This window comes from Mauremys reevesii, linkage group 24, assembly GCF_016161935.1.
Source record: "Mauremys reevesii isolate NIE-2019 linkage group 24, ASM1616193v1, whole genome shotgun sequence".
NCBI classification, from domain to species: domain Eukaryota; kingdom Metazoa; phylum Chordata; order Testudines; family Geoemydidae; genus Mauremys; species Mauremys reevesii.
In genome coordinates this window covers 10,992,768-11,013,472 of record NC_052646.1, presented here as the reverse complement: position 1 = coordinate 11,013,472, position 20,705 = coordinate 10,992,768, and the positions used below count along the sequence as shown (strand labels likewise).

At 57.9% G+C, this 20,705-nt stretch overlaps 1 protein-coding gene across 2 annotated transcripts in view; it reads left to right on the top strand.

Moving 5' to 3' along the window:
- Positions 1 to 1,524: 1,524 nt before the first annotated feature.
- The window catches only part of IGSF9 (immunoglobulin superfamily member 9), a 51,999-nt gene continuing 32,818 nt past the window's right edge, over positions 1,525 to 20,705 (top strand). The window contains exons 1-4 of one of the 2 annotated variants that reach the window (XM_039513105.1): positions 1,525 to 1,840; positions 3,041 to 3,428; positions 4,549 to 4,740; positions 19,196 to 19,348. In XM_039513105.1, coding sequence (XP_039369039.1) covers positions 3,371 to 3,428; positions 4,549 to 4,740; positions 19,196 to 19,348 — 403 coding nt within the window. In that variant the 5' untranslated portion in view covers positions 1,525 to 1,840; positions 3,041 to 3,370. Of the gene's footprint in view, positions 1,841 to 2,213; positions 2,343 to 3,040; positions 3,429 to 4,548; positions 4,741 to 19,195; positions 19,349 to 20,705 lie in introns of those variants that run through there. The other variant, XM_039513106.1, reaches the window with a different exon arrangement.

Here is a 20,705-nt window from a genome sequence, read left to right as displayed (position 1 = left end):
ACAGCTATGTCCCAGGACACCTCTCAGGAAGGAGAGAGTATCTTTAAAGTCTTATTGTGTCTTCCCAATGGCCCATCAAAGCTGATGGCCTGTTGTCTGGTGGGGGTCTCCCAAATACACACACAGCTGTGATTGTTACATAGTCAATATTCCTAACTTTAGATACATGCATACAAACTGGATAATTGCATTCAATAAATTATAACCTTTCCAATTATGTCTTACATGAGCCATCTTGCATAAAGTATCTTAGTTATGCCATATTCATATTTAACTATATCTTTATAAAGAATATGTAGCATAACATCACAACTACGAATGGCACAGGCATGGAGGAGTGTGCCCACCCAGCATGACAAGATGAGTGTGTGGAGGCTTGTAGTTGCCTTGGTCTCAGGATATGAAAGAGACAAGATGGGTGAGTTAATACCTGTTCCTGGACCAGCTTCTATTGGTGGAAGAGACAGACACAAGCTACACAGAGTTCTCAGGTCTGGGCTGTGTGGTATCTGTGTAAGAATGCAAGGTGCCATGAAGCCTACTGGGCAACAGCCTGGAGCGGGGGAGGAGCCGGTTCAAGGCAGCTGGGGTAGGAGAATGGGAGAACCAGAATGACCCCATCCTGGTGACAGGCAGGATGAGGGGAGACAATCTGGTCCCTCCTAAGCTTCTGTGATTCTCATGGCTAGGTCCTGAGCAGCCCTTGGCTTACCTTGGGGGCAGCTGGGTTAGAACATTCCCAGGATGGCAAAGCCCAGCTGGCTCCCCCGTTTTCTAGCTAGGTGAAAGGAGAACTCACTCCTAATCACCAGTGCCTGGTGCAGTCTAGTTTCAAATGTCCCAGTGGGTGATCTCTCTGCGGGTGCGGAGGGGCTGTTCAGGGGAGAGCGCCCTGCATGGGGCTGAGCTGGGGTTTGACTGGGAACGCAGCCCTGGTGTAGCTAAGCCCCCACTGCCCGGCGCTAGCAGGAATGTCTTCAGCCGCACACGTTCACGTCCTAGCTCCCTGCTACAGTTGGGGAAGTTGAGGCACCGAGAGAAGACGCGATTTGCCCGAAGTGCCAGCGCTAAGGCCCGAAGCCAGGAGCCCTAATTGGTCCCGGCACCTGGTCAATGGCTTCCCAAGCTCAGCCAGGGGGTCCCGGCTGGCTGCGCTGCCACCACCCGGCTCAGACCGGAGCCAAGCGAACGTCACACGCCACCTGCTGCGCTGCCAGGGCGGCGATGACCGAGACCCCGGCCCGCCCCGCGGTGCTGGCCCGTCGGGTCCCGTGCGCGGCGAGCTGCGCGGTGCGCACCGCCCCAGAGGCGGCCTGCGCCCCCGCGCTGTGCCAGCGGTCCCCGCGCAGGGCGCACGCAGCCACCAGGCGGAGCACGGGACCGACGCACACCGCCGGCTCCCGGAGCGGTAGGCGGGCCCGGCGCTTGGAGACGCGGGGGGCGCCCGGAGCTCTCGCCGGGCATTGGCTGTCCCCGTGGCAACGGGCGGCTTGTGGGGAGCGCAGGCGCCGCCCCCTATTGTGTTACTGGTTCCAAGCGGGCTGGCGGGATCGGGGCCACGGGGGACCCGGCGAGCTCCCTCCTGCGCGTCCCAGGGAAGCGGCCGGCCCGGGCTGGCGATGAGCGCCTGGGCCCCGGCAGCTCGCGCGGCGCCGACTCGCTGCCCGCCGGATGCGGGTGCCCGGGAGCGGCCCCTGCCGGTCCCGAAGCGTGTCCGGGCGCAGGCCGGGGGGACTGGCGACCGGAGCATGGCGCCGAGGCTGCGCTAGCGCTCGGGGTGCGCGGGGCGCCGCGGTGCCAGCGGAGGAGCCTTGTGTGCCCATGGCGAGCGCGCGTGCAGGTACCCGGGGGGCGCCGGGGCGCAAGGCGGGTGTGCTGGGGCCGGACTCCTGGGTTCCATTCTGGCCCGGGGGAGGGGGGTGTCTCTAGGTAGCAGGGATGAGGGTTGGGAGGACTCCTGGGTTCTGTCCCTCCCACTGCCCCCTCTGTGCCTCCGCTTCGCCGTCTGTAGTGACCCAGCCGGGGGGGGGAGGCGCTGAGATCCCGTGGGAAGGGTGAACGCAGGAGGTGCGAGGGAAGAGGCTGCGGTGGGGGGCGAGCCTGGCCAATGGGGGCTGCCCGCGCCAGACGCCACAGTGTTTGTTTTTGAATGTTTTGCACCGGCGATGGCTGTGGTGCGGGGCGGGGCGGGGGTGGCTGGGCGTGGGCAGGGGCTGGACTTCGCCGTTGGCTGCAGGCACATTCGATCCCCGCAGGAAAGTTGGTTTTGTTTTCCGCATAAAAGCAGGGAAGGGCCCTGCATGGCAATCGGATCCGGGACCTAGAACAAAGGCAGCGGCCAGGTAGGAGCTCGGCTTAGCGCTGCTCCCCTTGCATATGCCCAGGAGCACTGGGCCCTGGCAATGCCAGGGACAGGGAATGGGGCTGGTGGGAACGGACAGTGAGAGCCTCCCCTGTCGGGATCTGCCAGGCCGCATGCCTAGATCAGCACGAGGGCAGTAGGCCCAATGCTGCACCAGGGCACTGAGCGGGCACTGCACCAGGTTCCTGCTGGGCATGTGCTTCTAATGGAGTCATCAGCTGGGAAGAGCCCCAGCAAAGCAGAATGCAAAGGCTCCTAGCAGGAGCAGGGCTGTGCCCCCACCCCCTATATCCAGGGGTCCCTGGGCTGGAGATAGGTAACGTACCTGAAGGGACAGGCTGGCTGAGGGCTCCGTGCCTGTCCCTAAGGGGGCTCTTGCTGTACCCAGAAGAGCACAGACTCTGGGGGAACTGGGTGAGAGAGAAGTGATGAAAAGAGAAGAGCATCCCGTGCTGCTATTAACAGAGCAGGGGGAGAAAGGGGTGCAAATGGGAGGCAGATGCTTTCTGAGCGCTTGGCTGTGCAGTGTCTAGCTGGGGCAGGGACATGCTGGGACTCCTGGCCCCTCTGCTCGGCCCAGGTGTTGAGCTGCTCCCTAATGCTGGGGACTCCTGGCCCCTCTGCTCGGCCCAGGTGTTGAGCTGCTCCCTAAGGGCTTTGTGCTGGTTTATTTCCTAGGTGTTTCTCCGAGCTCCCGATAGCCTGCAGGAGACCAAAGGGCAGCTGGGAGCTGAGACAAGCTGGATCTTGCCTGGACTGCAGCGCCCAGTCTGTGCTGGTTTGAGGAGCCGCACTTTCCAATCAGGCCACCAGAGCACAGAACCTAGGAACAGTGCCAAGGAGTCCTGTGCTCCTGGCCCTAACGGGCCTCACCTGGGAGACACCAGACCCTTCTGCCCCATCGCACTGCCATTCGGTCCTTGCCCCCCAGCCCTGGCCTAGTCTCTAATTGGGCAGTGCGGCGACTTGGGACAGGTGGTGCGACACGGCTGTCGGGGGAGCTGTGCTATGAATTGGTGTTTATGGATTGCCTACCTCAGCCTGTTCGCCAACAACTTTGCTGAAGGTAAGCGGGTGCGCATGGCACGCTGTATTGTGTATTGTCCACAGCTGTACGCACCAGGGACCTGACCCGGAGCCACTGAACCCACTTTCTGTGGGTTTGAATTGGATTTGATCAGGCCCCAGAGCTTGGGGTGTGCAGTGGGGAGGATGCAGGACCTGCTGAGGTCATGATTAGAACAGCAAAGAAGGCTAATGTTCCTCTTGGGGACCATGTTCATGGAGAGCAGAGACAGTGATGCTGCTGAACTGCCAAAGAGGAGGGGGTGGGAGGGATTGCCAGGGAGGTGGTGCCCTGCCCAGGCAGCAGGTTACATTAAGGGAGCTCCACTGGGGATGCTCAATCTCACTGACCATGACGACTGGATCCCTGAGGGCCCCTGGCGCTGCCCCTGCCCTAGAGTTCCAGCAAGCAGCCTGCAGGGCTGTTCGAGAGAGTTATTTCCTGCTGCAGAGGGTCTGAGGTGGGAGATACAGTAACCCCCCACACACTTACTCCATTCCTTTCCCTTCTGTCCTGCATTCTGCAGTGATGTAGATGTGGATATCCATGGATCATGTTTGTGGATCAGATGTGGATACAAACTTTGTATCCATGCATAGCTCTAAAAAGGAGGGCAATGATGGTGGTCTTTCTCTGTGAAGGGTGCTGGGATGTGGGGATGGAACGCACTGTGTTGTTGTGGCACACACAGCAAAGCCGGACAGGGCGCAGTGTTAGCTCTCACCTTCTCCTGCCTTTTGGGACCGTGAGCTGCACCCCATGGGGCTCCTTCATCCTCAGCAGAGCAGTGTGAGGTACTCTCCAGGAGTCACTCTCCAGGAGTCACTTATGGCCCCAGAAGCCGTTCCCTTTCAGGGTTTTCGATTCTGCTCTGAGAGCACCATGCCCAGGGTGCTGGGTGTGATGGGCCCTGCCATGCTGCAGGGTATTGGGCTGGGCAGGGCACACAGGCTCTCCTTGCATAACCTGGACACCTGTGGGGCTTGGCTGGCTGATGCAGGGCCTGTTGGTGCTGTGTCTGAGCTCCAGGACATTGCAGGGGCTCCACTGGAGACCATGGGCTGCAGCTCATGGGACGTCCTCCCCATGAGCGTGAAATCTCCCTGTGCTGGCCCTGCAGGTAACGGCCAGGTGGAGTCTCAGGCTGTGGTTGGGCGTGTTGGAGAGAGCGTGATCCTGGGCTGTGACCTCCTGAATGCAGAGGAGGCGCGCCCCCATCTCTACGTGATCGAGTGGGTCCGCTTTGGCTTCCTCCTCCCCATCTTCATCAAGTTTGGGCTCTATTCCCCACGTGTCGATCCGGAGTTTGTAGGTGAGTGCATGCTGGGACAGCAGTGGAAAGGGGAACCCATTGGGAGGACCTGGGGGCTGGGAGGTAGCGGAGGGGACGGGATGCTGGTGTATATCAAGGTAGGGGAAGTCAGGGGTAGGGCTGGGAGGTAGCGGAGGGGACGCTGGTGTATATTGAGAATGGAGAAGTCGGGAGGCAGTGGGGGCTGGGATGTAGTGGGGGGACGCTGCTGTAAATCAGGGCAGGAGAAGTCCGGGGTGGGCTGGGAGGTAGCGGAGGGGACACTGGTGTGTATGGAGGTAGGGGAAGAGGGGGGAGGGGCTGGGAGGTAGCGGAGGGGACACTGGTGTGTATGGAGGTAGGGGAAGTCGGCGGGAGGGGCTGGGATGTAGCGGAGGGGATGCTGGTGTACATTGGGGTAGGAGAAGTCAGGGTGGGGCTGGGAGGTCGCGGAAGGGATGTTGGTGTATATTGATGCAGGAGAAGTCCAGCGGGAATGGGATGTAGCAGATGTATATCAGGGTAGGGGAAGTTGAGGGTGGGGCTGAGAGGTGGCGGAGGGGATGCTGGTGTATATTGAGAATGGAGAAGTCGGGGCGGGGGCTGGGATGTAGCAGGGGGGCTGGGGTGTAGTGGGGTGGGACAGTCGGGGGGGCTGGGAGGTAGCGGAGGGGACGCTGGTGTATATGGAGGTAGGGGAAGTTGGGGACAGGGCTGGGACGTAGCGGAGGGGATGCTGGTGTATATGGAGGTAGGGGAAGTTGGGGGTGTGGCTGGGACGTAGCGGAGGGGATGCTGGTGTATGTGGAGGTAGGGGAAGTTGGGGGTGTGGCTGGGACGTAGCGGAGGGGATGCTGGTGTATATTAGGCTAAGAGAAGGCTCGGGGAGGAGGAAGGCCGGGACGTAGCAGAAGGGACACTGGTGTATATGGAGGTAGGGGAAGTCGGGGGGCTAGGGCGGCTGGGATGTAGCGGGGGGGGGGGGCTGGTGTATATCAGGGTGGGACAGTTGGATGTAGCGGAGGGGATGCTGCTGTATATTGGGGCAGGAGAAGTCCGGGGGCGCTGGGAGGTGTCTGAGGGGACGCTGGTGTATATGGAGGTAGACGTCTGGCAGGGTGGAATGTAGCAGAGGACATGCTGGCCTGTCTCAGGGCTGGAGGCTCCCTAGGTGGGATGCAGTGATGGGGGAGCAGTAGGGCAGTGGCTGGTTCTGTGGCATGCGATCCAGTGGCTGAGGTGCAGTCGGGGGGCTGGGCTTACACAGCTGCATGGTGTTTGCCTTCCCTGAGGCGAGCCCATCCCACCCTGGGGCCCAGAGGAGTTTCCTGGCAGGAGCCCTGGGTTCCTCCCGTGACTGGCCAGGCCCCAGGAGGGTGAGGCCGTGGCATTCCCTGTGCTGGACTTGCTGTGGGTCTTCCTGTGTGTACAGCGCACTAGTGCTCTGCCTGCCGCGCACTCCCCCCCCTGGCTGGGCCCCAGCCGAGGGCTGCTGCTGTCAGGCTGCATTAGTCATGCCCCATGGGCTGCGTGGTGCAGCAGGCAGGGCTTTCCCCTGCCCAGGGCGGCTGAGGGAAGGGATGGCCATGGGGCAAGGCAGGGAGGTGAAGGGGTCCGTCCCTGCAGCTTGGAGTGACTGGTCCGACTGTCTCTGCTGGTAGGGATGGGGGTGTGGAGGAGGTGGGGGGGAGGGCGGCTGTGAGGGGCTGCATGGCACCAGGCAGGGTTCCCTCCCCCACCCTCATGCCTAAGGCTCTGTGCTGTGGAGGGTGGAAGGGAGGCAAATCTGGCCTCAGCCACATACAGCCCAGCTGATGGCTGAGTGTGGGGGAGGGGATGGGGCCCGTGCACACAATAATGGGCACCTGCTGTGGCAGGAAACTCCCATAGCGTGATCCTCCCCTTATTGATGTGCTGGTGGCCTCTGCTTGCCAGGAGACTCTCCTCCCTCCAGCCGGGGAACAGGCCTGTCTGGGGCTGCGTGAGACAGGTGCACTGCCAGGCTCTGAGCCGCGTCCATGCACAGTGTCACCTGTCTGCACTGGAGTGGGAGCGTTTCAGTGGCTCGGTGGTACATCTCTGCCCCTGTATCCCAGCCCCTGCCCCACGCGCACTGTCTGTGTCACACTCCTCCGCCCCATCCATGCTGCCTTGTGTCACAGTGCTGCCCATCAGCTGCACCTACCCAGTATGTCTAATATTCCCTGCTCCCCACCCCACCCTTGTTGCCCTGAGTACCAGACAGCTCCCCCTACAGGAGAGGACTAAGTCCTACAACACCATGGAACTGGGCACTGTCCTGCCTGTTCAGGCCCCAACCAGTCGCAGCTCTGAGAGTCACTCAGTGTTTGGGGACAAACAGAACTAAAATCTCCTTGGGAGACACGGACACAGATACACACCCCTCTCCCTCTCCCAGGCCAGCCCTGGGTTAGGATCTCTGTGTCTGAGCGGTCCTCTACACCAACCCCCCCCCCCACTCACACTGGGGCTGAGCCAGCCTTTCTCCACACTGTGGCTTGACTGCTGCTGGAGCCCTGGGGCTGTGTGTGCTGCCTACTCAGCCCTGCCTGGTGGGTCACTTGAAGGTTGAGCTTGGGGAGGGGATTTCGGCAAAGCTGCTAATTGGCAGTACTGGGCAGAGTGGGATTTGGAGCGAAGCTGCTGGAGAGGGGACAGTGGCGTGGGAGGGGGATGTTCTCCTACTCAGAGGATATTTAAAGTGGAACAGTGGCAGATTTTCGGGGCTCTTTGCAGACGCAGAGGCGTGAGCAACAGGATCTCCTCTTAATGAAAGGGAAAGGATTGGTGTCTGTTGCAGGGAATGCTGCAAGCTTTGGCTTGGGGCGGAGTGGCAGGGCTGGCTATGGGGCTGGAGAGTGAGAGCCCTGAGACCAGGGCTGAGACTGGTGGCACTAACACATCCCAGTAACGCAAACCACCTCCCAATAAAGATCAGTTACAGCCAGGCTGCAGGGGGCAGAGTGGGACAGAGCTGGGGCCCCCAAACTTTGCTCAGACAAGGCTGCATTGGCAAGCTATAGCAGGAGTATCCCTCCAGCGTGAGCAGGGCTGGCTGCAAAAATATTGCTAGACTTTGTTTCAAAAGCAAAAATAAAAAAAAAGTAAATCCCTCCTGTGCCCAAGCTGACCAATGAGAGCTGGTGTCTTGGACACCAAAATGCAGACCAAGAAAAGCCTGTGGCCAGCAGGGTGGCCCTGCATCCACGGAAATCGCAGCTTTCAGCATGGGTTGAGGTGGGGAGGATTTAGGTGAAAAATTATCATTACTTTAGCCAGCTGTAAGCATGGGAGAGACACTGCAGTGGGGGTGGGGGGAGTTGATATAAACTATTTATCTGAAAAACTTGGCCCAGCTCTGCTGCTCAGCTGACAAGTATGTGCTGCTCCTGGGCGAGTCCCACTGGGCTCCCCCGCCCACTCTCAGATTACCCAGCAGGAAAGTCTCTGCCTTCCGAATGGAGCTAATTCCACCTGTCTGTCTCCTAATGCCTTTAACCCCATCCCCAAAGCACAAGCCAGACTGGAATCCAGCTCCTCTCCTGTGGCTGTGCTGTCTCTGCAGGGCTAACGAGGGAGCTGATGGGACTCTGATGCCTGGATAAAGGGAGCTATTTGCCGAGTAGCACACCTCTCCAAGACCTCTGTCTCCAAGTCTGCCCTGAGGTCTGGTTTCTGGGGGCGTGGAAGGCATTCCTGGCGGGCTCTGGTTCCCTGGTTGGAGAGCTGCCCCAGCTGCCCCACTCAGCCTGTGACTCAGAACTGGCTCCTTTCTCCCTGCAGCTGTGGCTGCTGTTCCTGGTATGTGAGCTGCTGAGGCCAGGGGTCTCGCCAGGGCCGTGGAAAGCAGGGTTCAGTGCTGCTCGCAGGCATCTCTACATCAGTGAGGGGCTCCCCTGATGCTACCTACTGGCCAGGCCTGAAAGCACAGCAGCTTGCGGGGCCCCTCAGGGACAGTCAACCAAGACTCCCAGCATGCTACAGGCATGTTTGTCACTGCTTAAGAGCCTAGCTCCCTGGAACCATAATGCAATGCCAACCTGTCAATGCCTCATCCTCCTGTGGCACAGTCCTGGGCCTGTAGGTCTCTTGAAGGAGGATTTAAAAGTCTTGGGTTCTGTCTGCTTTGTATAGGCAGTTCAAGATCCCAGGCAATTCCTTTTGACACTAAATGTTTGCTGTGTTGACCAGTTGCCACCTCCCTAGAGGTGGCTGCACTTCAGTACTTCTGTATGCATCAGCCCTAATGCAGGTGCAGTGCCATGCATGGAAGCATGCACCAGCGGCAGAGACCATGTCTGGGGGGATGATGTATTTCTGGGTGGATTGGGATACTGACAGGATGACTCTGCTCCCAATAGTGATTGCAATAAGAGCACATTTCCTCCCTGCCCTAGTCAGCTCTGTGGAATGCAGCAATTCCCAGCAGCCCTGCATGCTCCAGGAGCCGCTCCTGTGGGCGCAGTGGCAACACAACTGGGGAGAAGTTGCAGTTGGCCACACTGAGGCAAAAGGGCCACCCAGGGGAGGGCAGCGAGGGGTTTGCAGAGCCCCTCTCCTGGTACTGATGAGGGAAAAAGATGAGCCTGGTTTGACTCATGGAGTGCATGGAGGGAGCCTGGGGGCTGGCACATGGAAAAGCTGGTTGGCCGGATACTGACCAGAGGGATCCAATTAAGGGCAGAGGGGATGCAGCTGTGAGGTCATTGGCCCCAAGACACAGTTGCACTGGGATGGGGTGCTGCTAGAGGCACTCGGCCCAGAGCTGTGCTGGGGGGAGGGTGCTGGGCCCAGGGCTGAGCCATGCTGGCGGGAGGGGGCAGGGCTGGGGGCTGGACCCAGGGTAGAGCCAGAAGCGGGGAGGGGAGGGCTGGGCCCTGGGCGGAGCCATGCTGGCAGGAGGGGACAGGGCTGGGGGCTGGACCCAGGGTACAGCCAGAAGCAGGGAGGCCCTGGGCGGAGCCATGCTGGCGGGAGGGGGCAGGGCTGGGGGCTGGGCCCAGGGCAGAGCTGTGCTGAGGGGAGGGGCTGGGAGGGCACTGCGCCCAGGGCAGAGTCCTGGGGCTGCTCAATGACACCCTTGTTCCCATGGCAACTGGCTGCTTATTTTCAATCTTCCCTGGGGGATGGGGGTGAGTTAGGAGTGGGGTGGGGGCAGGGCCTGCCAAGGGGAAGTGCCTGTGGTTTCACCAGGGAGGTCAGGCTGGGATTTCAGTCCTGTTGCCACAGTTCCCATGTGGTGCTTTTCAAACAGCTCCAGCCGTTGGTGGGAGCAGCTGGCCGGGGGCCAGGAAGAATCTCACATACACCCCTGCATGTGGCATGCCCCCTGGGCCGTGAGCAGGGGAGGGCAATTGCTTAGGATGCGGCTGCTGCTGGTGAAGCCTGGGGCAGGCCATGACTCTTGTGTCTCCTGGAAGGCTGCTTCCTCCACGCTCCTATGTGCTGCTAGTCGGGCTCCCTGTGAAACAAGCTGGGGGCCAGGAGTCACTCTCCCTGCCCAAAAAGAACAGGAGTACTTGCGGCACCTTAGAGACTAACAAAGTTGGTTGGGCAACTCCCACCTTTTCATGCTCTCTGTATGTGTATCTATCTCCTCACTATATGTTCCAGTCTATGCGTCCGATGAAGTGGGCTGGAGCCCACAAAAGCTTATGCTCAAATAAATTTGTTAGTCTCTAAGGTACCACAAGGACTCCTGTTCTTTTTGCGGATACAGACTAACATGGCTGCTACTCTGAAACTTAACAGATTTATTTGAGCATAAGCTTTCGTGGGCTAAACCCCACTTCAGCGGATGCACACGGTGTGGAAAATACAGTAGGAAGCTATATATATATCTATATACACAGAGAACATGAAACAATGGGTGTGACCATACATACTATAACTAGAGTGATCAGTCAAGGTGAGCTATTACTGGCAGGAGAGAGAGAAACTTTTTGTAGTGGTAATCAAAATGGCCCATTTCCAGCAGTTGACAAGAAGGTGTGAGGAACGGGGGGAGGGGGAAATAAACATAGAGAAATAGTTTTAAATAGTGGCCTGGCTGGTCCCCTCGTTGGGGCTGCTGGCCAGCCCCGGGGGCGCTGGGGAAGCGGAGTGAAGTGAAGACGCTGAGGGACAAGACGTGGCGGGAGCTGCTGCAGGGTGAGTGGATGATTGAATTTTATGCTCCCTGGTGTCCTGCCTGTCAGAACTTGCAGTCTGAATGGGAAAAGTTTGCTGAATGGGGGGAAGATCTTGGGGGTTTTTTTTGTTTTTTTTTAAATCATGGAGGGGAGGGATAGCTCAGGGGTTAGAGCATTGGCCTGCTAAACCCAGGGTTGTGAGTTCAATCCTTGAGGAGGCCACTTAGGGATCTGGGGCAAAAATTGGTCCTGCTAGTGAAAGCAGGGGGCTGGACTCAATGACCTTTCAAGGTCCCTTTCAGTTCTAGGAGATTGGTATATCTCCAATTATTACCATTACCTATTACCGAAAGATGCAGGATCTTAGTGCCACTAGACAAAGCAAGCCCTTCTTAATCTAGGTCCTAAAGCCTGAGCCCTTGCCCCCTGTCCCTGCCTGGCAGCTGGGCGCAACCACACCCAGACAGGACTGGCTAAGGCAGGGCATGGAGTTCCTCTCTCCCTAGGGTCCTGTGGGGCTAGCGGTAGGTGTCCTGATCTTTCCAGCCTCTGTCTGCCTGACTTGGGGGTGGTTCCATGGGGGCTGCTTTGGGGTGGTGTTTGGAGGCCCCTGGGAATGGATTCAATCCAGACCAAGTTGCTGCCCAAGTGGTGTCTGCATCATGGACACGAGTGAGCAGAGCGAGGTCCAGGGGAGCTGCTTCTGGCCCGCTGCAAGGAACTGAGTGTGGGGCACTGAGGGGGTGGCCGCTGAGCCTCGAGTAAATCCCCACCTGGGACAAGGATGCGGCACCAGTGCTGCTGCCTGCGGGGGATGTGAACAGTTCTTCCTCTCTCCCACCCTCATTTTCCTCCTCATTTCCCCATCTCCCCCAGGTCAGTCAGTGCAGCCTCTGTCCCCCAGCTACCCTGCTTTGCCCTCCTCTCCCAGCCCTGACCTGCCACTCCTGCTGCCAGACACAGAAGCAGCTAATGGGGGGGCTGCAGCCTCCCTTGTATCCCTTTGAACAGTGGTTGCTAAGCAATGGGAGGCTGGGGTTGCTAAGGTCAATGATGTTTTGTTGCCAATCCTCTTGGTGAATGAGGGGGAAGGAGTGGGCAGAGCCAGTGCAGGGGATTATGAAGGGGCTGGGGGAGGGGATCGGGGAGGGGTCCCCACTGCAGTCTTTTTGCAGGGTTTAGTTCCTTCCAATGGGGCCTTTGTTTAGGAGCCTGGCTGCTGCTCCAGGGTGGGGGAGGGGATTCCCCTGGAGCTCCCCCCCTCACTGACTCTGCTACCCACCCCCACCTGGCCCTGCCCATGTGTGATACCCATCACCCCTCCTCCTTGCCTGGAGGCCTCGGGCCTCTCAGCTGGCAGGCACAGAAAGGGTGGAGTGGGATGGGGGAGAAGGGGACTCCTGGATTCCAGGCAGCCCTGGGCCTACATTTGGGCAGTCCCAGGAGCGGCTCTAATTGACCCAGGCTGCAGACCAGTATTGCTGGAGCATGTTCTCCTTTGCCAGGCAGTTGCAAGGGGCTAGCAAAGGGGATGCTGGGCCTGTGCGGCACATACACTGGGCACCATTACAGCAGGGCTGGGATCTGGCCCCTTGTCTACACTGGCAGTTTGCCTCAGCTCCCCCAGGTGCAGCCCTTCTGGCAACCAGCCGCAGCTGGGGGAGCACTAGGCATTGCAGCATTACCAGCTCACCTGGGCCTGCTCTGAGCAGGGATAGGCCACATGGCAGTTAATGCGCTACTGGCTGGTCTATGCTGGAGCCCTTTGCCATGGGTGCCACAAGTCCGGTCGTGGAGCTGAGAGTAAACTTGGATAAACTGAGTTTACCCGCTTCTTGTTTGGGGACGGTGGCGTTTAGCTTAGGTTAGCTCAGCCACTTCATTGTTTATCACTACAACCCTGCACAGGGGCTGGTGCAGGGACAGGGAATCCCAGCAAAATGCTGGTGTGTACCCAGCCTGAGGGGACTGTGACCGTAAGGCTTGGGGCAGAGGACTGGTGAGCACACACATGTTCTTGAGAGTGCAGGCAAGTCTGAGGGGTGGGGGAAGGCAGGGGAGTGTGTAGCAACCTGCCACCAGATCAGGAATGGGCCCAAACCCAGCAGGACACCCTCCTGGTGCACATCTAAGCCCTGTGACTGGGGTCTCTGTGACATGCTGGCTGTGGCCACACTAGAAAGGGTTTGCCAGTAGAGGTTAGAAGCATAGGGTTAGAAGGGACTGCAAAGGTCATCTAGTCTACCCCCCTGCCAAGATGCAGGATTTGTTGTGTCTAAACCATCCCAGACAGATGGCTCCAGCCTCTTTTTGAAAACCTCCAGTGGAGGAGCTTCCACAACCTGCCGAGGCAGTCTGCTCTGCTGTCCTACTGTTCTTACCATTAGGAAGGTTTTCCAGAGATTTAATCTAAATCTCTATGCTCTAGTTTGAACTCATTGCCTTTTGTCCTGCCCTCTGTGCAGGGGCGGCTCCAGGCCCCAGCACGCCAAGTGTGTGCTTGGGGTGGCATGTCGCGGGGGCACTCTGCCGGTCGCCGAGAGGGCGGCAGGCGGCTCCGGTGGACCTCCCGCAGGCGTGCCTGCGGAGGGTCCGCTGGTCCCACGGCTCCGGTGGAGCATCTGCAGGCACGCCTGCAGGAGGTCCACCATAGCTGTGGGACCGGCGACCGGCAGAGCACCCCCCCCGCGGCATGCCGCCATGCTTGGGGCGGCAAAATGGCTAGAGCCGCCCCTGCCTCTGTGACAAAAGAGAACAACTTTTCTCCATCTTTTTTTATGGCAGCCTTTCAAGTATTTGAAGACAGCTATTGTGTCCCCCATTAATCTCCTTTTCCAAACTAAACATACCCAGTTCCTTCAGCCTTTGCTCAGATGGTTTGCATTCCATCCCTTTGATCATCTTTGTCACTTGCCTCTGGCTCCTTTCCAGTTTCTCTACATCCTTTATATACACTGGTGACCAAAATTGGACCCACTACTGCAGCTGAGGCCTAAACAGTGCTGAGTAGAGCAGTTCTATCACTTCCCGGGGCTTGCATGCTATGCTTCTGTTAATGCAACCTAAAATTGCATTTGATTTTTTTGCAACAGTTTTGCATTGCTGACTCCTGTTGAGTTTGTGATCCACCACAGCTCCCAGATCCTTCTCAGCAGTGCTGCTGCCAAGCCAGGTATCCCCCATTCCGTATTTGTGCATTTGCTTTTTCTTCCCTACGTGTAGCACCTTATATTTATCTTTGTTTAATTTCATTTTGTTGTCTGTAGCCCAGTTCTCCAATTTTATCAAGATCCTTCTGAATTTTAGCTCTATCCTCCAAAGTGTTGGCAACCCCCTCTAGCTTTTTGTCATCTGCAGATTTGATCAGTATGCTATCTAGCCTTACATCCAGGTCACTGGTAAAGATATTAAATAACACGACCCAGAACAGATCCCTGTGGAACCTCACTTTTGAGACCTCACTTCACTCCAGCATCATTCCATCAATAGTTACTCTGTTTGTGATTGTTTAACCCAGTGGTTCTCAAACTGTGGGTCGGGACCCCAAAGTGAGTTGCGACCCCCTTTAAATGGGGTCGCTAGGGCTGGCTTGGACTTGCTGAAGCCCGAGTCCCACTGCCCAGGGCTGAAGCCCTGGATGGCAGGGTTCAGGCTCCAGGCCCCCTGCCTGGGGCTGAAGCCCTTGAGCTTTAGCTTTCCCGGAGTGGTGGGGCTCAGGCTTTGGTCCCCCACCTGGGGCAGTGGGGCTTGGGTAGGTTCAGGCTTCGGTCCCCCCTCCGGGGGTCGTGAAGTAATTTTTGTTGTCAGAAGGAGGTCGTGATGCAATGAAGTTCGAGAACCCCTGGTTTAACCAGTTATATATCCACTTAATGGTAGTTCTGCCAAGCCTGCATTTCTCCAGCTTACTTATCTATCAGAATGTCATGTGGGACTGTCAAAAGCCTGGCTGAAATCCGGGTATATTTTGTCCACCAAAGAGTTACCCTGTCAAGAAGGAAATCAAGCCAGTTTGGCATGATTTGTTCTTGATAAATCCATGCTGGCTGCTAGTGATCACCCCTTCATCCTCCAGGTATTTGCAAATTGAATGTTTTTACGTTTCTCTAGTAGCTTCCCAGGTATTGAGGTCAGTCTGACTGGTCTATAGTTCCCTGGCTCCTCCTTTTCCCACTTTTTAAAGATGGGGACTACTTTAGCCCTTCTCCAGGCTTCCAGGACCTCTCCTGTCATCCATGAATTTGTGAACATTATTGCCATTGGCTCCAAGATTTCTTCAGCTAATTCCTTCAGTACCCTCAGGGGAATAGCATCCATCCCCACTCATTTGAATTCATTCAAATTGGTCAGAAGATCTCTGATATGTTCTTTACTTATCCAAATCTGCATCCCTTCCCCTTTTTTGTCTATGGTAACTTCGCAAGTCTCAGTTCCCCAAACCAAATGAACTACCCCATTAAAGGACTTTTTTGACAGGATAGCTCTGTCTACACAGCTGTGTCGGTCAGAGGTGTAGGATGGTTTCTTCCCCACACTCCTAATAGACACGGCTTTGCCAGCAAAACTTTGTAATGTGGACCTGGCCTTTGATAGCTTTTTAGGCCAAGGGAGTCTTGTGGAATGGGATTGTGCTGAGGTGGTGGAAAGTGTTTCTCAGTGAACTGTGCGGTGAGCCCGTGTTGCAGAGTATTCCTCTCAACCTGCAGAGGCCTAGTACAGATCCCACCTCCATGTAGGAGAGGGATTGGGTGATGACCTGTAGCTTTGTGGGGCTCTGGGGTGTGCTCTGGCTCAGGGGAGGGGTCGCTCAGTGGTTTGAGCATTGGCCTGCTAAACCCAGGGTTGTGAGTTCAGTCCTTGAGGAGGCCATTTAGGGATCTGGGGCAAAAATCTGTCTGGGGATTGGTCCTGCTTTGAGCAGGGGTTTGGACTAGATGATCTCCTGAGGTCCCTTCCAATCTTGATGTTCTATGATTCTATGAACCCACGTAGCCTGAGTCAGCACCATTGTTAAAATGGACAAGCCTCGGAGACTGCAAGGTGGGGAGGCCAGTGTGGGTGTGAAATGAGGGATAGTTGAGCAGTGACCTATGTTGAGAGAAAATGTGTGTGCTCACACACCTTTATATGGGTGTGTGCAGGTAGAGGTAGATATATGTGTGTAGGGATCCTGGTGTGTACATACAGGAAAGTGGCCATGGGCAAGGATATGTTTGATGTGCATGCTTATGGGTGGGTGGCAATACATGTGTGTTTGTGGGTTACATGCAAGTGTGTGCGCACACTTGTGCAGGTATGGGTGTATGCATACAAGTCCTAAGCAGATATCTCTCTCTCTCCCTGACAGAGACGCTGTCTTTTTTTTTTTTTTACACTTTGTTACCCACGAAAGCTTATGCCCAAATAAATCTCTTTGTCTTTAAGGTGCCACCAGACCCTCATTGTTTTTGTGGATACAGACTAACATGGCTACCCCTCTGATACTTGTGTAGCTTGTCATGCCAACGATGTATTATTGAATTGAACTGTATGTGTGTGCATATCAGTGTGTGAGCATAAAGACATGGGTCTGTATACGTGAACAAAGTGTGTGTGGTGTGTGTGTATATGTCTGTACCTGTGTGTGTGTTGGGTTGATATATAAGATATTGGTGTGTGTAGGTATATGTATCAGGAGTGTGTGTGTATCAGGAATGTAGCAGTGTGTATTGGGGGGGTGTAACATTGTGTATCGGGGTAGTTGTGTGTATTATGTGTGTGACTAGCAGTGTCTAGCAGGGTGTGTGTGTGTAGCGGTATGTGTTGGGGTAACTGTATGAGGAGGGTGTAGCAGTGTGTCTTTGTGTAGGGGGCATGTAGCAGCGTGTAGTGGGGGTAGCTGTGTGAATTGGTGATGTGTAGCCGAGTCTAGCGGGGGAGGGGGGTTTTGCAGTATGTATTGGGGATAACTGTGTATTGGGGTGTAGCAGTCTATATTTGTGTAGGGATGTGTAGTGGGGGTAGCTACTTGTATCAGGAGGATGTGTAGCAGGGGGTGTTTAGCAGCATGTATTGGGGTAACTGTATGAGACGGCGTAGCAGTGTCCATATGTGTGTGTCGGGGAGTGTAGCAGTGTGTATTTGTGTCAGGGGTGTAGCGGTGTGTAGCTGGGTAGCTACGTGTATCAGGAGGATGTGTAGCGGGGGGTGTTTAGCAGTATGTATTGGAGTAACTATGTCTGGGAGGGTGTAGCAGTGTCCATATGTGTGTGTCGGGGGGTGTAGCAGTGTGTATTGGTGTGGTGGCGAGTAGCAGTGGGGTAGCTACGTGTGTTGCGGGGGGGCGGGTGTAGCCATACGTAGCAGGGTGCGTGTACACGCAGTGCATCACAGCCCCTGCGCTGAGCCAACTGCCCGCTGCGCTCCTGAGCCGATTATGGCTCTGATAATAGCCCTGAGGATTAGGGAGTTGCATTTGCTGCTTCTTTAGGGTTCTTAGCCTCCCGCTAATGAAAGAGGCTGTGCACTGGGCCACCAGTTGGGCTCCCTGCAGCCCCAGACAGTGGGACTGGGGGCAGCCCCTGCACCTGGCTTGTTGGCTCCTGCCAAAGCCGCCCCCGCCCAGTCCCGTCCCAGCCTAGGGTGTGTATTCAGGGGCAGGGAGGTTGGGACGCAATGCTCGAGGCCTGCCACCCCCATGGGGAGGCTGGGTGGGAGATGGGGTCAGGCTGGGGACCAGCAGCTCAGGTGGCTGGCAGGGGTGGGGACTGCTGGGGGAGGCAGAAGTTACTGTAGTGGGGGAGGGGAGGTTCAGACTCACAGGGGTTCAGTGAGGGCTCCGAGGATATGGGGGGAGGGGCAGGGAGGGTGGATTGGCCAGAGCTGAGGCAGGTCGAGGAGCAAGGGCTTCCTGGCGATGCTGGGGGGGGCCCGCAGGCCAGAGGTGAAAGTAAGCCGGTCCGGTCCGGTCCGGCGTACCAGCAAGAGCCAGTACGCTGTGCCGGACTGGACCAGCTTCCACTGTGGTGATTTAAAGGGCCCAGGGCTCCAGCCGCTTCGGGGAGCCCTGGGCCTTTTAAAGTGCCACCGGTGCTCCGGCAGCCGGGCTCGGGCGGGGATTTAAATGGCCTGGTGCTCCTGCCGCTGTGGGGAGCCCCGGGCCCTTTAAATTCCCACCAGAGCTCCAGCAGCCGGGCTCGGGCGGGGATTTAAATGGCCTGGTGCTCCTGTCACTTCGGGGACCCCCGGGCCCTTTAAATCCCCGCCAGAGCTCTGGCAGCTGGGCCCCCGCGATGATTTAAAGAGCCTGGTGCTCCGTGGCGGCTGGAGCCCCGGGCCCTTTAATTAGCCCCTGAGCCCTGGGGCTCTCAGCCGCCGCTGCGGCTGGGAAGCTACGGGGTGATTTAAAAGGCCCTGGGGCTCCCAGCCACAGCCAGAGCCCCAGGGCCTTTACATCTTGTAAGACCCCGCCTCTTCCAGTTGAGGCCACGCCCCCGCTCAGGGCTCTGGGGTACTGGTAAGTCCTTTAAGTTACTTTCACCCCTGCCTCAGGCTCACAGGGAGGTGCGGTAGCAAGGACTCCGAGGGGGAGGGGCAGGCCAAGGATGGGAGGCGGGTTTTGGGTGGGGTGGCACTGGTGGTTAGTGGGGGAAGGGGGCTGGAGGGGGCTCCCTGAGGAGGCAGCAGCTGCTGGGGAGGGGGCACTCAGCATACTGCAATCTGCAGGACTTGCGGCCGGGGGCTCCCATGCCATAGCAGGTAGAGAGGCTGGTACTAGGGGCGGGGGCAGGCCCAGGTGGGGATTATGGAGCTGGGGATGATTCTGGGGCCCCTCGTTAGACTCTCTGCCCCAAGCCACCTTTCTGCATCTCCCCTCCCCCGCTACGTCGCCCCTCCTGTGTCTAATGCTGGGTCTGTGTCTCTGCCCTCCAACCCGGTCCCCAGCCAGGCATTTGTTTGCCTGGCAGTTCCCAGCCGGGAGCAAGAGCAGGGCCGGGACGCAAGGAGTTGAGCTGTAGGGCCTCGGCCTGGACCAGGAGCCAGCTGGCCCCTCTGGACGGGCTGGGGAAGATTGTGGGGAAGAAGCTTGGTGCTGTGCTGGGGAGGCCAGGATATTCTGAGTGGGGATTGGATAGACTAGAGCTCATTGCTCTGGAGCCTAGGGGCTGTGAGATACTGCACAGCAGGAGTTGGCGCAGGCTGGGCATGTGCCCTCCAGCACACGGCTGGCCCAGGCAACTGCCCTCAGGTAGCGGGTGTTCCCAGGCCAGGCAGCTTCCCCTGCCGGTGCCTGGCACTGCCCCCAGGCAGCTCGGTGGTTGAGTGACAGGCTGGCTCTGTGTTGGCAGGTCGTGTGCGGATCCAGGAAGGCGCCTCGCTGCGGATCGACCTCCTGCGCGCCGAGGACCAAGGCTGGTATGAGTGTCGCGTCCTCTTCCTAGATAGGCACAGCAATGACGACGAGTTCCAGAATGGCACCTGGACCCACCTCACTGTCAACTGTATGTGCCAGGCCAGGCGTCGGTGTGCTCTGGTGGGGAGGCCGGGCAGTGCCACAGGGAGACAGGGAGAGATATAGGCAGTGCCAGCCGTGACCAGCCTCCCCCGTGCAAGGACACTTGGGATCTTGGTGCCAGCCGTGACCAGCTCTCCCCATGCAGGGACCCACTGGGTCCTGGTGCCAGCCGTGACCAGCCCCCTGACCCTCATGCCAGACCTCTATGGGTCCTGGTGCCAGTGAAACCAAATCCCCCCCTTCCTGGGGCATATTGGGTCCTGATGCCAGGCATGATCACCCCCGTCCCTGTGCCAGGGCACTCTGGGTCCTAGTGCCAGTTGTGTCTAGCTCTTGCCTGTGTTGGGGATCTCTGGGTTCTGGTTCCAGGCATGACCAGTCCCTCCCCTGTGACAGGGCACTCTAGGTCCCCATGCCAGGCGTGTCCAGCCTTCCTCCATGCAGGGATGCCCTGGGGCGTGACCAGCGCTCCCTCCCCATGCTGGGCACAAGATTTGCCTGGCACCTGCAGCTATTACGGCATTCTTAGGCACCTGCACTGACACTGGTCTCCCCAGCTCTGTGTGAAGGAGGCATTGCCTCCCCTGTGTAGGGCCTAGGTTTCCTTGAGGCAGTGCTCTGGGTGCCTGCCTGCACCATGGCAGGGGGCAGTGCTGGGCAGGGCCTGCTGGGGCCATCGTGGCCCCATGCCGTGTCTCGGGCTGGGCCTGCTGGCGTTCCAGGGGGATTGCAGGTGTTGGATCCCAGTTCTTGTCTTGGAATGGGGGGCTCCCAAACCCTGTGGCAGACTCGAAGCAGCTGTGACCTGGTGTTCGATGCAGGTGGGGCCGGACGGGCAGGGTGCAGCGAGGGCTGGGTGTGCTGGGACACTGGGGGTGCAGGCTCGTCTGCATTTGGACATGGGGCTGGGCTTTAGACTTGACACCTCTCCCCACTTTGGCTGGTTTGGCAGCAAGGCAGCAGTGGGGCTGGCATGGTTGGTGCCAATGTGTGTAGGGCTGCTGAGGAGCAGCGGGAGCTGGGCTGGGCCATGGTAGGGAGTCCTCGCACTGCCCAGGGCTCGCTCTCTGCAGGCCTTGGTCACCTTTCCCCCTTGCTGTAAATCTCTCTTACCAGCCGCGTGTGACCCTCGCCCTGAAGCCTATGCTGGGAGGGCAGGGGAGGCACCAGGCTGCTTACAGAGAAGCATAGCAGTGAGTTAGCCTCTGGCAGGGCAGGAAGGGCGCTCGCCTCTGCCCTTCCCTCCTTCCCTTCCCTTCCCTCACTTGTGCTGTCCCTTAGGGGCTTGCTTTGGGTCTGATTCTCCTTCCCTGGCTACACACTGTGCTCTGGGTCTGATCTCT